The sequence below is a fragment of the Varanus komodoensis genome, unplaced genomic scaffold (assembly GCF_004798865.1).
Source record: "Varanus komodoensis strain SLA01 unplaced genomic scaffold, ASM479886v1 scaffold10, whole genome shotgun sequence".
Taxonomy (NCBI): domain Eukaryota; kingdom Metazoa; phylum Chordata; class Lepidosauria; order Squamata; family Varanidae; genus Varanus; species Varanus komodoensis.
This window is the reverse complement of record NW_025335269.1, coordinates 17,496,798-17,517,650: the sequence shown is the minus strand read 5'-3', so window position 1 is coordinate 17,517,650 and position 20,853 is coordinate 17,496,798. Positions and strand designations below refer to the sequence as shown.

At 43.8% G+C, this 20,853-nt stretch overlaps 1 protein-coding gene across 1 annotated transcript in view; it reads left to right on the top strand.

The window, feature by feature from the left end:
• Positions 1 to 9,138: 9,138 nt before the first annotated feature.
• STAC (SH3 and cysteine rich domain) overlaps positions 9,139 to 20,853 on the top strand; it is a 70,786-nt gene continuing 59,071 nt past the window's right edge. The window contains exon 1 of the mRNA XM_044455153.1: positions 9,139 to 9,396. Within this exon, the coding sequence (XP_044311088.1) occupies positions 9,280 to 9,396 (117 nt within the window). The 5' untranslated portion in view covers positions 9,139 to 9,279. The remainder of the gene's footprint in view (positions 9,397 to 20,853) is intronic.

Here is a 20,853-nt window from a genome sequence, read left to right as displayed (position 1 = left end):
TGGCATTGAATCCAATACTCCTGTAGACTCAAAGAAGCTACGTGTAGAATCTCAGCTCCCACCTGTGCCTTGTACTCTGTCTTGCACTTAGTCATTTGGGCAGATTACTTTTGGTGCAGCTTCCAGTGCAGCCATTTTGTGATGGTGCCCAGGAGAGTGTCCGCCATATGCATCTGACCCAGAAAGGCTGTGTACCCCTACATTAACTATTCAGCATCTGCAAAAGCACCGAGGAATGGTTTATAGGGATGCTCCAGGTTTCTCATTGCCCAGCCTTCCCTAACCTAGTGCTCCCCAGATGTGCTGGACTGCAGCTCCTATCATCCCAGGCAATATGACTGATTATGCTGGCAGGGGCTGATGGGATGTGTAGTCCAACACATCTGAAGTTCACCGAATTGGATAAGAATGTTTTAGATATCAAAGTTTTCCACATTTTAACCATTCTAGCTCCCAAAGGAGAGTTAATTTAACCTAATTGTGTAGTCACGAAAAGCTACCCTAGGAGGAATTTTCCATTCAGAGTTTCTCTTTGATGTCTTACCCGCTATGTAATTAGGGTTCTGGATGCAGCTTATCATAAGAGAATCCCAGGAATTTTCATAGCATCATGGTCACTGGAGGCGATGCCCCCAAATAGATATTTTTTTTAAAAAAGTGGTCATACTGTTTCCAGCAATCTTTAAGTTTAACACCATTTGCAATCTGGAGATTACCCATACTTGCCATTAAATTCACCTATGAACTGAAAGGGGAGGTAGAGGTGACTACCTTGCAGGTTCCTGCACATGAGGTTTTTACATGGGGCTTTACTTCTGTTTTCCTTGTGAGAGAATAGGAACATCTTTCACATAAGTTCCCCACCACCACACATAGACACACACACCTGGGTTTCCTCTTTGCCTTTCTATATGTTTCCATATTTTCCAATATACAGTGCAAAGTAACACTGTAGGATGGAGCAGAATTGTGAAAAAGGACACTGGGTCCTTGTAGCAAATAAATTTCAGAAAATACTAGACTTTCTTAGCTGAAAAATACCTGTGAAACTGGCTGAAAAAAAGGATGACAACAGTATGAAAAGGACCCACAAACTTCCATGAGTGAGAGATCATGTGTGCCTCATGTACAAAACCTTTAGTCAACATGAGCACACACTCACACCTGTGGTACACAAAATTCCAGTGGTGCTGGACGACAGAAAGATGAATGAAAGGACCATGCAATGAAAATGAGTCAGAAAAGCAGCAACACACATATCTCCCAATTCAGATATTAATTTAAAAACCTACAGAGTTCCCTTCCAGGTTACAATTCAGGATTTCTCCAATTTTCCCTCACTCCCTATTTTCCTTTCAGTTTACAGGTGCAGATTTATCTCCAACAGTGCTGATGTATTCATGCTCTGCTATTTTTTTTCTGGCTTTGATTTTTGGCATTTAGAAACACGGCACTCTTTGATTTAGAAGTCTTTGAAATCTTGCAAGAAAATTTCCCAAGAACCTGTGCATGAGTAGCACTCCCCCATCCCCAAATCTTGCTGAAGAGAGTACATGCCTTTACATTTAATTATGTTTTCGTGTACATACCACCAGTGTCCCTGTCTGACCCTTCAGCAATTGCAACCTGCATAGACCAACGGCCAGTTAGAGTTCTTTAATTTTTTTCCTCTTCCAGGAAGCTAAGAGAGCTCACATTATCCCTTTCCTCTCTGCTTTATCCCCATAATGAAATAGTTTAAGCTGAAAGTCAGTAAATAGCCCAAAGTGGAGGGCAGAACCAGATATCCTGAGTCCCAGTCCAGATAAGCTACTCCAGTGGAATCACCATTTTCTGGCTTGGGCAATCACTGCCTCTCCATGGAAGCAACTGAGAGTTAAAAGTGCGTGCAGTCCAGCTATTATCCATGTGTAGAGATCTGTCTGTCTCTCTATGTATCTATGGAATTTCTAGTAAGATGACGCTGCTAACATCAATCACATCATGCTAGCCTAAATGACCTCAAGCGCAACACCAAAGGCATTTGCTGGAGAAGCAGGTTTCCCAGAAAAAGCATCACTCCAGTGCCATCGGTCATATGCTAGAAGGTATGCAAACAAGGCGTGACTGATGCTCAATTCATTATATTAGTGTTCGTAATTCATCTAATTATACTGCCATCATGATGATCTTCAAAAAGATCATTTGCTTACCAACAAAGATGCATTTGCATGCCTTTTTGGACAAAACCAAAAATGCCAGAAACCAGCTTGTGTTCTCCTGCTGTGTATGCTGGCATCATTTCCTTTTAATTAGGACTCCATTAAGCATTGCGATGCCAGTGAGGATCTGCATCTTCGCAGGAAAGAAAACAGAATTTGCATGTAGGAAGGAAGGATGCGAACGCTGCAGTCACAGTAAGCCATGCTGGCATCAGTTCCTAAATTAATTGTCATACTCAGGTTATGACAGCTCCGTAGCCAAACAGGGCTCCTGAGAAATAAGACGGAGGCAGCAACATGCTCAGGAGCACTGCAAGATTTTCAGCAAGAAGAAAAGTATTTTTAATGGGGACCCTCTGCAGCCTTATTTCTGAATAAACATGCTTAGTACATGCTGAATAAACATGTGTCTAAATAAACACGCACGTCATCTGCATTCAGGTTTGCCTTCCATGTGGCCCCAGTAACCTTGTGCTAACTTCACTCCCAGTGTGGTGAATCTATAATTATTTGAAAGTTTAAAAATGCTGGCAGCCCTCTATTATTTAGTATATGTTCTGTACATCATGTGTAAAAAATAAAAATCCTATTTTGGTCACGGCCCTATTTTGGTCACCTGGTCAGTGCCTTTGTGCCTTTGTATGGCTTTGCTTCTAGCCTACTAAGCTAGGGGCCTGGCACAATTACCCAGCTACCTTTCTTTTATTCTTGGCCGGGTCTATTTATTGCCTTTTAATGCTCTTCTAAGCTATTTTAAATTACTTTTACTTCATGTTAATGTTTATTGGTTTTATACTTGGTTGTATAAAAAGTCAGAGAACTTTGGCTACAGACTAAAGACAGTATATAAAATTATTATTATTATTATTATTATTATTATTATTATTATTATTATTAACAGAGCAGTCCATATTGGAGATTAGGCAGGAATGCAGCCTTCTAGTCAGGTATCTTATAAGCATGCAAGAAGTGCCCTGCTGAATCTGCCCAAGCTCCTTCTAATCCAGCATTCCATCCATGGGAACCCACAAGGAGGACATGGTGCAAAGGCTCCATCCCATCCATGCTCCCCAGCAACAGGTGTGCACAGGTATATTGTCTTTGATGTGCTGCAGGTAGCATGCATTCTCCAGGACCAGTAGCCACAGATAACTTTCTCCTTCATGAATTTATCCAATTCCATTTTAGGCATCCAAATGGGTGGCCAGCACTACATCTTGTGAAAATGAAATCTGTAATTTAACTATGTGCTATGTAAAGAAATAAATGTTCTGCTTTCCACTTTCTCAACACCATGAATAACTTTGCACACTGCTATCCCGTCTCCCTTTACTTGCAATTTCTTCTAAGCTAAATAATCCCAGACATTGTAATATGTCTTCAAATTTGCTCCAGCCCCATGATCAATTTACTTGCACTTTTTTTCTATGCTACAATATCTTTCTTTAGATGTGGGGACCAGAACAGGATTCCGAGTGTGATTGGACGACAGATGTGGATAAAGGCAGTATAATACTGATCATTTTCTTCTCACCTCTGTTTCTAATGATTCCTAACATGGAGTCTGCATTTTTCACAGGAATTGAACTGTCTGCCACAACTCCCTAACCTGTTTCTTGGTCAGTCACCACTAACTCAGATTCTGTCAGTTTATATCTGAACTTGGCTTTTTTTTTTTTTTTTTTTTCCCCTTTTTTTTTTTTTTTTCTTTTTTTTTTTTATTTTTTTTTTTTTTTTTTTTTTTTTTACCCCATTGTACATCGCTTTACACTTGCATGTGCCATTTTGAAGCCTGGATCTCCTCAGAATCCTCAGAATGTTTGCTTTAACCACCCTAGTTCATTCGGTGTCACCCACCAGCTTGGCCATTTCTCTGCTCACTCCCAATTCCACACAAAGAGATGGGAAAGAGCTGCTCCCAGTACAGATCCTATGGAACTGTTTATATCCCTTGTGATCACATCTTCCACTATTATCCAACCTCTGTCCATCCTGAGGGCCATACTTGGCATTAGTGCTGAAAGAACATTGACGGCTGGTGGCTGGTGGCTACAGCTGGATACCTCCCTCTGATGGGATAGTGGCCTAAGGAAAACTGTTTGGCACTTGGGACACAACCAGGAGGAAGACAGAGTTCTTTGTTTCTACAGCTGGAAGGACAGTAGTGGGAGCTTCAGTAGTGGGAAAAGACCAAAAGGCATGCTGCTGGCTTTTTGGGAAAACAGGTGCCACTTGAAGTAAAGGCTCTGTTTGGATACATATGCACCACCTGCTCCCTCATGCCCAGTTTGTACATTGAGAAATATTTGCAGTTTATTATTTATTACATTTCTATTTCCTCTTGCAATGAACTCAATAGGGTTTACACAACACCTTTTGGCTCTGTTTTATCCTCAGGACAGGTAGGTTAGAACAAGAATCAGTGACTAGCCCAAAGTCAGCCAGTGAGCTTCAGGGTCAAGTGGGGATTAGAAGCCAGATCTCCTGGGCCCAAGTCCAATGATGTATCCACCATCCACCACTAGGCTCTCTCCCTAGCCACGAGAAGGAAGCTGACCCTGTAAGAGCTGCGGGTGGGAAGTTCTCTACCACAGTCAAGGCAGTTTTGGAACATTATAGTTGTGTGAGCTGACACAGAGCCAAGTGTGCTGTTGTGCGTTTCTGCCTATACTGACTGTTAATAGATCCGTTGGGTGCATACGTAGCATCCAGTAGAGTCCGCTCAGCTCTGCTCCACTTTACAGTAAAAGCCTTTTATCGAATTGCCCAATCTGACCATTAAAACAGGAATTTCAATGTCATGCTGAGTCTTTTCCCTGCCTTCTGTCTCATTATAAATCACGAACTCTCCTGCAGTCTGGTGTACAGGTTTTAAAAAAAATACACAGACAAACAAGCTCCACTGACATTGAGAATGCTGTGGATTAAGTTACATTAAAATTACGGCCAAAGGATGACCAGTTTTGGAACAAAATCTAAGCTTCCCTGTCTTCTACAAATACAGATATAACTTCAAATGTAAAGGGATTGATCCTGGTGACAGGAGGGGTACTATTCCATAGCTTTGGATATTCTATCATACTGCCCATACCCACCAGTGTGTTCACAAGTACCAGGTCCCTTCTCCCTCCTGATTTTGCATTATTTTTCCTAAGATTTGTTTTAATTAAATTAAGCGTGAGGCTGGCATGGTGCAAAGCTTAGTGCCACCCACCAGGGCCATCTTTAACTGGATTCAGAAGAGTGTGTTTTGTCTTTTTGGAGCACAAATGCTACCCCTCCCTTGTACACAGGTTTAGGGGACAGTTACTATCCTTATACTAGCCTTATACTATCCACTAGTTTGCTTTCTGGGAAATAAGTGGGATGTGCCCAACTTGGCAACCTTTTATGAGTGGGCGAGTATCACCTGATGGCAGCCATTTTGTGGGAGTACTCATGACACTCCAGCAAAATTCCAAATGTACCTCCTGACCCAGAAGGGTTGGGAATCTTTGGCAGAGCTTCATTTCAAATTCTAGATCAGACACATTTGGACTGTAACACCCAGAATTCCCACTCCGTGGACCTGCTGCATGGGAATTCTGGAAATTGTGGTTCAAATGCCTCTGAAGGCCACCAGGTTGGGGAAGAACATTGGAGAACAAAACTGTGCTTCAAATAGGTTTTCTGTATATCAGGATGGGCATCACCTGTTGGGAAGGATATGCCAATAGTGAAGCCAAAGCCACTCTTGCTCAAACATACACATGCACACCCTGCATTCATCTTTAATCCATTCTTTCTCATTTTCACCTGTCCTTCCATTAATGCACATACCAGCAGTGACCAAACTGAGGCTTGTGAGCCTTTTGAGTTTCTTTTGTGGCTCGCCGCAGCAGTCCACAGGCACCCGTCCATACCTTGCAAATATCTGACATTTACCATGTCTCTTCTGTTGAGTAACTCAGAGCACCCTGGTATACACCAACACAAGCATGGACCCCTTCCATCATTGATCTGCTTTCTCCTCTTCTTTCTTTCTTTCTTTCTTTCTTTTCTTTCTTTCTTTCCTTCCTTCCTTCCTTCCTTCCTTCCTTCTCTTCTCTTCTCTTCTCTTCTCTTCTCTTTTCTCTCTTCTCTCTCTCTCTCTCTCTCCTTCCTTCCTTCCTTCCTTCCTTCCTTCCTGCCTTCCTGCCTCCCAGAAACCATACCCCCTTGTCTTGACCCCTCTTCCCAGTGATAATTTGTTCATCTGTCATATTCCTCTATTTCTTGGTTTCTTCTCTCATCACAATCAGCCAAAATGTCTGAACTAAGCAGAAATAGGTAGTAACTCTCAAATTATTATTTCAAACCATGGTTTGAAGTGAGCCTGGGTGTTAGAGATGAGTGCCATGGTTACTGCAAAACTGAAGCAGATGGAAAAAGTGATGGAGAGGTAAAAGGATGCACCAGCATATCCCGCATTCTCCAAACCAGGAGGGGCAAGAGCAGAAGACAGAATGTCTGCCAAGGTGCTCACAGATCAGGTAAGTTAACCGAGTAAGCCACATGGACGCTGCGTGATCAGCGTGACAACCTGAAGATATGCTCTATGGAGCTCAGGTGCACATTCTTGACCTTTGAAGGGCCTTGCACCTTCTGACATCCACGTGTCCAATTAGGAGAGCAGGAACTGGCAACAATCTATTATGGTCACTCTCTGTACCCTTTTTCAGATAAAAACGTGATCCTGAGAATTGTGCATGGGGTGTCAGCAAGAGAATGTCGGCCTTTGTAGCAGGGTTTTGGCTCATCCGTGTTTCTTTCTCCTTCTCACGAAGAAACAAGAATGCACACTTCACATAACTGAATGTGAGAGTGCTCGGAGAGCGGGACTGCAGTCCCACAGAAACAAAATCCCCAGCGATGCAGTGCGATGTAGTGCACTGACCTATGGACTCGCGTGATCTGTGCTTTAGTCTCCATTTGGGCCCGAAGGTCATTGGGTGACTTTGGACCAGTGTCCCTTGGCTTACCTTACCTCACAGGCTGTTGTGAGGGTAAAATAGAGGAAGAAGACCGTATGAGCAGCCTTGGAAACCTTGCAAGGAAAATGATGGGATCTAAACATAATAATAAATAAATACATGCAGAGCAGGTAGGCGAGGCTAGGAGATAACTGGCCTAAGGCCTTCTTGTGAGCATCATGGCCAAACAGGGACTTGAACTCAGGCTTCCCTAGTCCTCAGACGATGAGGCAGCTCTACCAATAAAAAGCCACAGTGCAGCTTTTCCTTCTTTTAACTCCATAATGGATTTTTGTGAAAAGAAAAAGGACAGATGCCGAAGTGGTAAAACATGCCATGGTTACAAGATCAAGATGATGTAACCTGGCTTCCATGTGAAATTTCCTGGCTGAGGCAGAGCAATGACACCCAAACTCCAAGGTAACCAACTACACCTTGCCACCCTAAAAGGTCCAGGGTACCTGCTCTAGCTGGAAATGTTGAAAGAGGGCAGTGGGGTGAATATCATGTTAGTCCTACTTAAAGTACTCCCACTGAACTCAGTGGCACTAAAATTATGTTGCGATATAAGCAATGAATAATTTTAAATCCCAGATTTAATTATGGGAAAGGAGCTTCACACGCCTGTTATTGATTCAGTTTTGAAGCACATATTTTCATCTTCCCACCCTCCATTCCATGATTACAACCCCTTCAACACTCGACTACACTTTTGCCAAGCCTCAGCATCTTCAGTTTTGCATTTTAAGTTCACCCAATTTGTCATTCAGGGAGGCTGCCCCTAATTCTCTGAACTGAACCCTTTTATCTGGGTATCCAGTAAAAAGTGGGGAAAGCTTGGAAGCAAGGATTGCTTCTGCCCTCCTCCTGCTCTTCTCCTTTATTTTTTGTTTGTTTGTTTGTCCTCCTTGCAAGGGCAAAGAGAGACCTTTGGAGACAGAGGTGCCTCACTTTTCTTCGACCCGTGCCCTGCCTACCTACCGACTCCTGCACGGAAGGAACCATTTAGGGCCCTCCGAGGTCGAAGGCTCCGCTTCTGACCTCGGAGCACTTTTCCAAATTATTGTCTAACTTCTGTCAATAGCTGAAGTTCTCTATGCAGGTTTACTACTATCGAAACACAAATACACTATACTATAAAAACAAAGGTGGGGGTTCCCATTTACCCCACGCTCCCTCTCCCAACCCTATTGGGAAGCCTTAGCATCGCTCGCTTAAATCACAGCAGGTCTGTGAAGCCAGGATAAAATGAAGATTGCTTGTGCTGCCTTCCGGGCGTTCACGTGCCTCTCCGGCACCTGGACTTGGCACCAAGGTCCAATCCCGGCTGCACCCCACTTGATACACAGCCCCCTTGCCCGCAATCCAAGGGCATGCATGCTCTTGCAGGCTGCTAGACGCCAAAGCCATAAGCCAGCGGTTCTCCAGCTAGAGGAGTCCGCTTCCATAGAAAACGTGATCCAGGAGAAAGATCCGGATTTTGGAAAGGGCGGCGCCCGCCGCTTCAGGTTTGCGCCAGCTCCGCCAGCCCTGATGGAGCGGCGCGTGTGTAGACTGAGGAGGCACGTTGCTACCTTCACTACTACAACGGCACATGCTCCAGCCGGAGGCGCTGAGCAGCGACGCCGACTCCTCCCTCCTTCCCCCCCCCCTCCCCGCCCTGGCTCCATGTGTTACGCTCAGGCTTTCTGCTTCAGCTCACTCCCATGCGGATCGCTGTGGGGCCGGCGGCCGCCTCTCTTCCGCTCTCTCACACACACCTTCCCGGCGGCGGAGGAGGGAAGAGGGCGGGGCCACGAGAGCCCCCGAGCGGCGGGGGGGGGGGCGCTGGCCGCCCCTGATTTCTCCCTTGCCGGAGCGCCATCAATAACTTGTAGCAGGATCCCTTGGTGGCGGGGCGGGGGAAGCGAGGAGGAGGAGGAGGAGGAAGAGGAGGCGGAGGAGAAAAGGCTGGAGGATTTTTAAAAAAGGAAATCCCACACTCGCAAATCGAGTCCCGCAGAGTTCGTTGGCTTCGAGGGGATGGAGCCGCAAGAACACGTGAACTGAAGCGAGCTCTTCCTGACAGCTCTTCCTCACACAGCAAAATGATTCCTCCAAGCAACGCGACTGAAGTCAGCCCCGAGAGCGTGGAGAAGGAAATCGACACGGAGAGCCCGGATCAGCCCCCATCGCCTGCCTCCACCACCAGCCAGGAATCCAAGGTAGGGAGGGAGCCATTCCGTGTGTGCCTGTCGGTGCATCGCATTCGCTCACAGGGCACACGCGCGCGCATCTTTCCTCCTTTTGTGGTTGGTGGGAGCGATTCCTGCAAGGCGTTTGCAAGGTGGACTGTCTCCATTCACTTAGGCGGCTTTGCGACTTTCCGGAGACACCTGACTATGTTTGGAATTGTTCTTTCGTGGGGAAAGTTTTCCCCCGCCTTTGGTTTCCCCCTGAAAGAAAGGGCCGAAATCTCAATAGGCATCGAAAGCCATCGTTTTCTTTGGCACCCAAATAGCTCGAGGTTTACATGCTGTTCACTGTTAAACTGATGGTGAGAGATTTATTATAGGAAAATCGTGGGGTGGGGGGGGGGGGTTAAAAAGTGTTTCCAGGAGTCTTGCCATAGAACTGATAAATAGGTCAGTAGCTGAAGGCTGCCTAGGGACATGATGGGAAGGGAATCGTTTGACAAACAGCATACCCCCGACCTTTATTATGATTATTATGATTATGATTGGCCTGATTTTTATCTTACTGGACTGATGAGACTTTTGTTTTAATTCTGCATTGAGCACTTAGAAATTAGCAGTTGAAACTGGTGAAAAGTTTCTTGGTGGTTTACTAAGGACAGAGATCTATAAGGGGAACAATGCTACTTAGCAGAACAGTGCTGTGGTTCTGTTTAATCAAGACATGACGTAAAGGGCAGGCGCTACCTGAAAGCCTCAACAATTTGTAAACTATTAGTATTGTTAATGTTCTGATGCCCAAAACATGGCTTCTTTAGGCAAATATTGCCTCAGCATTCAATAGAAATGTGATCTACACTCTCATAGTAACTGCAGTGTGAGCTGTCACCCAGTTCTCTGGCACTCTTTGGAAGGGCTTCTAGTGTCCTATGGTACCGTTTGACAGTAATTCCATACTGTTGCACATGGAACAGGATTTGGAATGTCCATCTAGAACATGGAAGCCTCAATAGATTGGTGGACTGGAATGTCCACCACCCTTGACCAACAAAGGCAGTGGTGAGGGATGGTGGGAGTTGTAGCCCAACATCTGGAAGCTCCCATCCTTGTTCAGGAATATCACTAGTAGGGTGGTAGGGATGCAGCTGCCTCACAGGCCTTGGTATGATTTTCACAGGCACGGCCAAGTAGCCAACACGATGGAAGGTCATGGCTTAAATGACATCATGTAAACAAACAGAGTTTCCACCACATTGCAGCACAGTTCCGTGCAAACAGGGCCATGTATCGCTGCTGCTCCTTTAAGTGTTTTATTTATTCACAGTATTTTTACCCCATTCTTCAGCCTGAAACAGCTTCCAGAAGATTAAGAATGAGACAATCTCAGCCTCGCAGTCTAAAATTACAGCACAAAAGGATTGGGAGCCAGAAGGAAGAAAGCAAAACTCCAGCCCTAGTCCTTAGTTCTTATAGGTGTTCTTTCTATAGGAAGTCTATAGGAAGGGTGAAACAAGCTCTGGCCAGCATATGGTATTAGATGGGTCTCCTCTGCACCATGGCATTATTCTTGGGAGTCAGCAGTTAGGACCTCCCAGTGGCTATTGGGTTCAGGTTAATCACCCTTGTGACCAATTTCAGCAGGTCAGTAGACTGGATCCTTCGGAAGTCTTCCCCAGGTTTGCCATTAGACTTGATATCTGACACAGAACTCAACATGGGTCCTTCTTGTTTCTTTTGCGTAAGCCTATAGTAGTTGCTTAGCTTTCTCTGCACTAGTGAAAAGCAGTTTTCACCAGGTGGAAACCATAATTCTTCTGAAGGATTCATAGCTGAACAATATTGACCAGTCTTGCTTTTGGTGACTGTCAGAAACAAGAATCAACCAATTAGTCATTGATGGTGAAGTTTATAAGTGTTTACTGCATTACATTTATTCAGGGATGGCATCTGGCATCAAAAGAGAAGCCTATAATGCTACCTTGGATTATATTATTTATTTATTAGATTTATATTCTGCTTTTTTTCTTACAACAAACTCAAAGCAGTTTACATCATTCTAAAGAATAGTGAAGAGGACCAGTAAATCATCTTGTTGGTGGGCCTCTGCTGGTATGTGGAAGCTCAGCATGTGCCTGGCCATGCCTCCCCTTGACCCCATCCCTGAAGGTGGGAAGTGCAGAAGTTTTATTTTTCCGTCCTGAAACTTTGGGATCCTGCAAATCCCAAACTGTGCTAGAAGACTCCGGTTCTGCTCCAGGCAAAGGCCTGAAGCACTCCTGTGGAAGGTGAGAGGCACTGCAGAATGATTTTGCTTGAGATGATGGAAACCTTTTGTCATTTTTGTACTGCAAACTGGTGCCAGTCCACACTAATCTAATCTGAAATTAGATTATAGTCCAGCTTTGTTGATGAATTATAGTGTCAGGGTCTGCGGCAGGGGTGTGGGTGGCCAGGGACAAGACAAGAAAAGAGCAACTGAGGTACCAGGAGCAGGGCAACAGAACTTCAGGGAAGGCATGGTCCAAAATCAGGGTTTAATGGAAAGACCAAATCATCATCATGATACAAGCTGAGGTCAGGAACCAGAAGGATGCAGAAGGGCAGGTCAAGGAACTGGTCAGGAACAAGCCAAGGGTCAAGAACCAGAAGGACAAACAGAGGTACAAGTACCTAGGACAGGATAACAGGATGGGAGACATGGCATGGCAGGATACACAAAACAAAAGAAGCCAGATGCAGCGTGGGTCGGACAAGATGCAAGTGCTGAACCACAGCCCACAGGAGGCCCTGTGTTACTGAGGCAACACAGTGAGGCAGGATGTAGATCAGGCAAGAGGCAGCTACAACAGCAAGGCCACATGGAAACCAGGAACCAGGAAGAGGAACCAGGAGCACAAACCGTCAGGTGAGGTTCAGGAGCAGCAGCAAACAGAGGAACCTCTGCTGCTGAGGCCATATGGCAAGGCAGGAGACACAGAAGGAGCAGGCACTACAGCGAACAGGAGGACCTGCATTGCTGGGGCAGTTGGGCAAGGCAGGAAGCACAGCAAGGTGCAGGAGACACAGCAGGAACCAGGAGCAGGAACAGTCTGGCAAGATGCGGGTACAGCAGCAAAGAGGAGCCCCTGTACTACTGAGGTAACACAGCAAGGCAGGAGATGAGGCAGAAGCTACAGGAAAACCTATGTTATTTGAAGGCGGTTCTGGAGGGACAAGCTTGTTCTTATATAGCTTTTCTTCCAAGACTCCCAGCTGGTGTTCATCAGTAGAAAGTGAGCTCCAGCAGGGCCTGGGACTGTTCCTGCAAATATGGTGGTGGTTGCTTTGGTTCTGGCCATCAGAGCAGCCCAGATCCTGACAAACAGAGAGAGAGGTGCAGTTCACCCACCAACAGCTGTGCTTCCTTCCCACTAATCACCAGTGGAATGGCATCTACCAAAGCTGAAAATTGTGTTTCCATAGTGGTGATGCTAATGCAATGGGCAAGATGGACAGTTCTGTGGTGCTGTGTCCTGTGAACAGAGCACTAGGATGACTGCAGGTGCACAGTTGCAGTCATCTAGGCCCTTTGGCCTTTAATCTGGAATATGCACTGCAGAAACAAAGTTCACCCTTAGGGTCGCAGTTCTTATAGGCCCTTTTCTCTCCCTCCTGATCCGAAAACCAGCAAGGGGCTCCAGCTGTGCAGTCAGCAAGTGCTGTTTCCTTGAAACATGTTTAAAACCTTGTTTTCTTAACTCTTCCTTATTTCTTCCTCTGCCCCATTTCTTTCATATGAATTACAACTTGGTAGATGTCAGCTGCTGGATGGAAATCCCTCTTGGTGCCTCTGGACTTTAACTATTGGAGAGAAAGCAAAACAGGGACAAGCACATACTCCCTGGCTCAGCCCAGAACATCTCAGCAAGTTTACAAACTAACTTAGACAAGACAATTACACAAATCATTTGGCTAAAGGAATAATCCTAAATACAGTAATGTAGAAAGAAGTTCACTGGAACTGTGGTGCTACATTCCAAGTATAAAGGATTACAGGAAAGTAAGCTCTGTTAGATCGAGACTCACTTTCCTGTGAAGCAACTATCCATCTGATCTGCAGCCCACTGAAACAAATGTGTACATCAGCCCTCGAGACACTTGTTTGTCATACTGCTTTCAGCAGAATATATTCCAAGGATGTAATAATGAGATAAATATAAACCATTCTTATTTATGATATTATCTACATTTAATTCAGATCTTTTCTATAAAGAGCGCAACGGGACAAATATATTCTTCCTCAGCATTTCATTTTCTCAACAACCCTGTGAAGTAGGCCGTGTAGAGGGAGAATTGGGCATTCCTGCACATCATAGCAACCTTCTTTGGAAATAAGCCATGGTAGCTTGGTTATTTTGTGAACAACCCACAGTGAACCCAAAAGACAATCACAATGTGTTGTTTACTCCCTCCTTCTCCCTTGGACTTCCTACCACAATCATGAGCCATCTTCAGTTCACCACGGCTTTCCCCCACCTTTCTCTCCTGAGAAGTAAAAGCTGGAATGACAGCCGCTTTTCATAATCCCTGTTGTGACAGCCACTGAAAGCCCTTTCAGAACACCCAAGCAGCATCGTGGGGGGGGGGGGGTTGTCAGACCAATTTTTTAAAATCTGCACACAGTTTGCACAAATACATTTTTTCATTCATTCGCTCATTCATGTGTTCATTTTAGCTGCACTTGCAAAACCACGGAAACTTGCAGTTACACGAGTGCAGAAATTTAAAGCATCAGATGGGGCAATGTCCTGAGACTGCAGGTACCAACCTTGCCAATTGCCCTAAAAATGCTTCAGTTAGGGTGTTCCCCCCATTGTCTTACATTTAACAGTTGTCATAAGGCAAGCTTTGAAGGGAAAGCGAAAGTGTGAGTGATCTTCGCTTTCTAAAAGAGACTGGTGTAATTTTTGTCCCTTTGTAGTGAGATTTCTTCCTTTCTTTCCATGACAATTCTCAGGATGATGCGCATTTTGCGCTTTTTCCATGAGTCTTGCTTCTCAGGGAAGTGCAAAAAATGCATCCCACTAACTTCTGATAGTTATCTTTCCTTTTTGAAAAGGGGCCCAGAGTTTTGACAGCTATCAAGACTCCGAGTCCCCTTTCAAAAGGGGTTTTTGATGGGGATGTGTATATGCATCTCTCCCAGCCCAAAACCTCCCATGAGATGCTAATTTTCTGTGTTCCAGAGGGGATTGTTTTCCTCCATGTGGGCTCATTCACACACGACTCTTCAATTTGCAGGCTGAAGTGGTATAGTCCAAAGAAAATGATGTGTTGATTTTGGTTGCATAATTAGGTTGTGAGTTTTGGATTAGAGTGAACGAATTGGTGGGAATTTTCTCACCATCTTGCTAAATTTGTAGCTTGAACTGATTACCAGGCTGTTCATCAGTCCTAGGCAAGGTTGGAGTCTAAGCCGAAAGAACTGGGGAGAACTGACACCCTTTTAAAGGGCAGGTTATCTTGTTGCACACGAACAGGCATGAAATACTAATGGGGCAGGGACAACAAAGGGGGCATTGCATTTGCTATAGTTGTGTAACCTAAATGGAAAAGCTACACAAACTAGGGGGTGCATTTGGGGTAAAGGCAGACTTAGTCCAGTAGATTCTTTGAAATCAATGGGGCTTAAGTAAAGGCTTGATCCTGAGCATGCCTCAGCTGTAAAAAGACCTTGAACTCCCAGAATTTGCTGGGGCATTGCTAGAGTTTGAAGGATTTTTTGTATGAATATGCATAGGACTGCCCCTTTCATCATACTCCATGCATGACTGGGTTTGAATCTGACCCTAAATGTAAAAACAGTTCACTTCTACTTTCTACACTTCTATTCACAGTTAATGCATTCTGTTCAGGCTACAATATATTATTTAATGACCGTTTTGAAGATATTCTCAATATGCGCAGTTAAGTTGGATGTGTGTAAACTTTATGCAAGCACACCCAAACACAAATACTTGGTAATGATGAGTCCTGCATTCTTCCAAGAAAGTGTGACTTGGATTTCACAATCAGCCAAATTTATGAGCCGAATGTGACTATTCTTATTTAAATTACTGGTATGTCGCTGGCATATTATTTTATTTAGTTTGTTTTATACCCTGCCGTTTCTTTTTTAAAGCACTCAAAGCAACATACATCATTCTCCTCCACCTGCTTGCAATCTTTTCCTCTCAACAACAACCCTGTGAGGTAGATTGGATTGAGAATTTGTGCCCAAAGTCACCCAGTTGGCTCCATGAACCCAGAACCATGCTCTTAACCACTATACCACACTGTTTCTTTCTCTTAGTAGCATTTTGCACTGTGAAAAGCCTGCTTCAGTACATTGATTAGTATGAATAGCAAGCCACAAAACTCTGTCTAGGATCACACAGCTGGTTGGACATAACTGGTTACAGTGGATCAAGTGGTGATTGGCATTGCTGAGCCTGTATGGATCTACTCTAAGCTGGGTTGAGATTTAGGCAAGTGCTACTGGACCAGCTGATAGGGATTTCCCCACCCCTTTTCCCTGTAGCTTCTGGGAGAATCTTCTGAATGGGATGAGTTGTACGTGGCGCAGTGGTTTAAACTGCTGTGCTGCTGGGCTGGTTGATCGAAAGGTCACTGGTTTGAATCTGCACAACAGGGTGAGTTCCCGTTGCTCCGTCCCAGCTCCTGCCAACCTTGCAATTCGAAAGCATGCAAATGCAAGTAGATAAAAAGGCACCACTTCGGTGGGCAGGTAACAGCGTTCCGTGCACTTCGGTGTTTAGTCATGCCGGCCACATGATCACGGAAACTGTCTGCGGACGAACGCTGGCTCCCTCGGCTAGGAAACGGAGATGAGCACTGCCCCCTAGAGTCAGGCATGACTGGACTTAATGTCGAGGGGAAACCTTTACCTTTACCTTTTTACTAGACCAGCTGCTAGGGATTTCCCCCACCCCTTCTCCCTATAGCTTCTGGGAGAATCTTCTGAATGGGATGAGTTGTGGTGCAGGGGAACCCCCAAAGATCAGATTGAAGCATCTGTGAGCAGACTGAAGGCAGATCCTGGATCCAGCCTTTTGCTTTCTAAGAAATCCCTTTGCTTTTCCTTGCTATATCTTCCTTGTAGGTATGAATCTAAACTTAGAAAGATCAAAGGTGTATGGTACAGAACCTAAGGAGATGCTTGCCATGATCAGCTGCTACATCAAAACCTAGATAAGAGATGGCTCTGATAGTCATCCCTATACGTGACCTTTTTATATCATAAAACTGCTAATGGAACCATAATACGTGATGTTATAGAGAGATGCTGGGCCACTATGATAGGACATAACTGCTTGATTCATGGCCAGGACAATCCAGGATTATTCTTGCCAATTTTTGTTCTGGTGATGGTCTGCTCTTATCAGTATCTTCTTCCATATTTCATAGTATGCAGCTATATCATCCTTGTTCTTAATATCTATAGTATTGAACATTTTTGTTTGGTAACTCTCTTGTAATGTTATCTTGGATATTGTTTAATCACTGAACCCTTTTTTCAGTTTTAGCGTGGTAGGTTATTAATACTGCCATTAATGATTTTGTGGTTTTCTTTTTGTTTTTCTTCTATGTAATATAATATAGTACCATATAAAAATCTGTACACTGTCATCAAGAACGTACTGCAATCTCCAGATAAAAGATATTTGTGTGGGAAGCAGTAGATTCTGATACATCCAGCTCCATTAAATTAAATATTTCAACAGGAGGTCAATCCTGCCAGTTGAGTGTTTAGACAGGAGTCAGTTCTGACTTATGGAAGAGTTTTCTACTTTGGTCTCTCAGTAGAAATACTTCCATATACGAGTTGCTTCAGATCTTTCCACTCATTTTTTATGGCCACTGTACCTTAAGCATTAATTTAAAATGATATCCCAAGGTATCCCAGAAATAATTTTATCTAGATATTACATTAATTACGATGAAGTGACCCATCTGTTTACAATTTCGGGATCGTGCATCAGTTGTTTATAGTTGTTCCTAAATAATCCTAAAAGCTATATTCCTGTTAAATTCAGTAACGCTGTGAGTAGGGAAGATGGTCACCCCTCCCACAAATGAAATCAGATACAAATTATGTAATCTGCTATATTCCTCTGTATTAACATTGAGTTTTAAAAATGTTCATTGGCAAGTTACCCCAAAGCTCTTCTATCTGCATTTACATACCCAAGTTTTCAACTAGGGTTCTTGCTCTTAAGTTTAACGACTCTCCCACTGCATAAAATCAAATCTTTATTCCACACAGCCTGTGCCTCTTCCCAACCCTTTGTGCAAAATAATGTAGCTGACAGGGAAAATTCATGCACTAGAATGTATTATGATAACTTCAGCGTTTGCAAAAAAAAAAGAGAAGAAAAGGCAGAGCGAAAGCCTCATTGACTTCCAGATTTGACTCTTGGGGTGCTTCCAGATGGACAGCTCCTAGCTCTATCCGTCAAAAGACACCATGCAGCTGTTCTAGCTTTTCTTCCCTAATGGATTTTTGTTTTTGTTTTGTTTTTGGTGGTAAGGAAAAAGACAGACAAAGTGGCCAGAAAACACAGGAGGGTATGGAAGTTCAAATTGCATCTCCTGGATCCCCACTGAAATTATGCGTATGAGGCCGGGTAATGTACAAGAAAGGCTTTGTCTGGAAGCATAACTAGTTCTTTTTACTTTGTGCTGATTTTAGTTCTGAGGCAAGGAATGTGTAAGCAGAGTAGTGATACCAACACATTAGAGTCCCCCCACCCCCCATGACTTTGGCGGGGTCTGGCTGTTTTATGCAGAGTGTCCTTTCTCTGTAGTTGCCATCCCCAAAGAGCCCTCCAAAGAGCCCGGAGGGTTCTGAGCCCTCTGCAAGCTGCAAAATAAACTCAAAGAGCCTCAGTTTGGCCATTTCTGCCATATCCTATATGCTGTCATGCTGACTGTAGTTCTTTAAACCATTTCCCCTCCCACCGAAGCAAGCAAGACATTCTTTAAATGATGCAAAACTCTTATTGACCTACATCCCTACATGTAAGTGTGTGTGACCCTGGTTCAGACTGGGCTCAGGGAGGGCAGGTTTAAGCTTTTGCCCTCCCATTTCCCTGCTGAAATTCCCTCTACCACCAACACCACCTGTGGGAAGGTTAAAAACAAACACCATCCAATGGAGACGTTTTCTTTCTTTTTTTAACATCCTCTCCCACTTTTAACATCAAGTGCAATTTTAGCACAAAAATAGGATGGGGAGAAGCTTAAATCCCCCTTTCCTGGGTGGCAAGAACATGTGATTAACTGAACATTTAGTTTGGCCTTTGAGAAGTTCTCTCATGGTGATGGTGTACCTGGCATTGGATGAGACTTCTGCTGAATCCTCATTCCACCTTTCACACATGTGAAAAACAACATTCTGTAGGGGAAAAAAGTCAAATAATTAAAAATCTGGAGGGATTTTCAAAATGCTGCAATAATGATGCAGACTGTATCTGTGGCATATATATAGGGTGGCTTCCACTGAGAACTTATTGTACAGGTCCAGTGTGTGTAATAGGCCACTGGAAATAAACCACTGCAGCAGACTTAATGGTGTATGCCGTGATTGTCAGATATATTGAGTACACTTATGAATGTCTAATTTTGTAATGGACCTCCCAAAATTCTAAGAATTATCACAACAGTGTATGGGTCGCTTGTTTGAACCATTGCATAAGGTGAATTTCAACCTTGGTTGTTCAGTTTGCATTGGAGGAGTACTGGGTTAATACACTATTGTACTGGGGAGCCTGTGAGGTTCTAAACTGGGGAAGCCTCCGTGAGAGAGCATAAATCAGGAGGCCGGCAAGCATTTAAATGAAGACTTGAGCAAAAGCCCTTTATAGCACATTGTAAGCTTTCCCTTCCTCAAAATAGCAGTGCTTCATAGACACAAACCCCAGCACCACCTCAGGGATAGTAAATACATCCTAATTAAATTACGTTTCTAATATAAACATCGGGACCCAATTTTGAGCTAGATTATCCAACTTGCAATCCTATTGAAGCTAATTGGCTTTAAGTCATGGTGTGTTTGGCTGATAGAGTTGCACAGAGATTTCCCTTTCATAATGGAATTAATACCTTTCGAGTCTCTATTGGTAATGGATAGGTTACTGGCTACTAAATATTTTAAAAGGACAGGCATACGGACGGACGCTATTCGCCCCTACTGTGTGCTGAAGATACAAAATACAAACTGCAGTTTCAAGGAAATGTGAGAATGAGTCTTTAACATTCCGAGCAAGAATATTCAAGTGCTACTTCCACCATACCTCTGGGAAAATGGTGAGTATGAGTTGCAAGTAAACAAAATTTTGGATATTTAGAGAGGGGAGACATTAGTTAATGTGCTACATAGGGACTGTGAACTTTTCAAATGCTCTGTGTTGTTCATATAAAGAGACAAAGGCACTCTGTGACTAGGGACAGCCTGCGTTTAACTTTCAGTCTTGTTTGAAGTGTTAGCAAAAAGTAATTTTGCATGTCTGTCCATCCTATTTTTCCTCTTGTTTACTGGAGTGCTGTCTCTCTAGGTGACTTGTTTATTATAGGAACAGATCAGTAAAATTGGTATTGCGGTATCTTATTTATTTGTCCTGCTGTCCAAAACTGGATAAAATACCAGTGGCTTCTTCAGAGATAGTTTCATGCTGGCTGTAATGATGAGCCAGTTTGAAGTAGTGGGTGAAGTGCTGGATTTGGACTGGGGAAACCAGGGTTCGTGACTACAGAGTGATGACCAGGTGCTGGTCATTGTGTCCAGCTAACCTGTCACACGGGCTTATTGTGAGATTCTTATGAGATTTCCCTTTGTCCCAACCTCTTTGGAGGAAAGCAAGGGTATTCAGTGCAGCACATAAAATAATATTTGCAGTCTTGGCTTGGATTTGTCAGCAGTTAAAATTGTGGAGGCCTGAAATGAAATAAGTACAGTTGAATGCACTGACTCTACACAATATGAGAGTCTATTTCATGATGTATATATCTTTTCTTAAGTGTCTTGTTGCACACTTTGAGGAACACTTGCACAATATGGATTTCACTTTTATCTGATGTGGTGATGACCATTAGCTTAGACTAGATTTGAAAAGAATTAGATTCATGGACCAGAAGTGCTTCTGGTCAAGCTCAGAGTGCTTGTGAGCTTGAATACCTGGGGGGAAAAGCTTCCATGCTTACAAGCCATTTATCTCTAGCTGGTGGATCCTGGTAGCAGTAGGGAAAGGCTATCTCCTTCGTGGCCTAATCATGGACTTTCCGGAAACATCTGATGTGTAGCCGCCTGGAACAAAATGCTGGACTTGACTTGGTCTGATTCAGCAAGGGATTTCTTACTATGAGTATTTATAGGTATATAGTATGAGCTTTACCCAATAAGGGAATTGACTGGTTTTTAATTTTTATTTTTAATGGACACAATAAAAA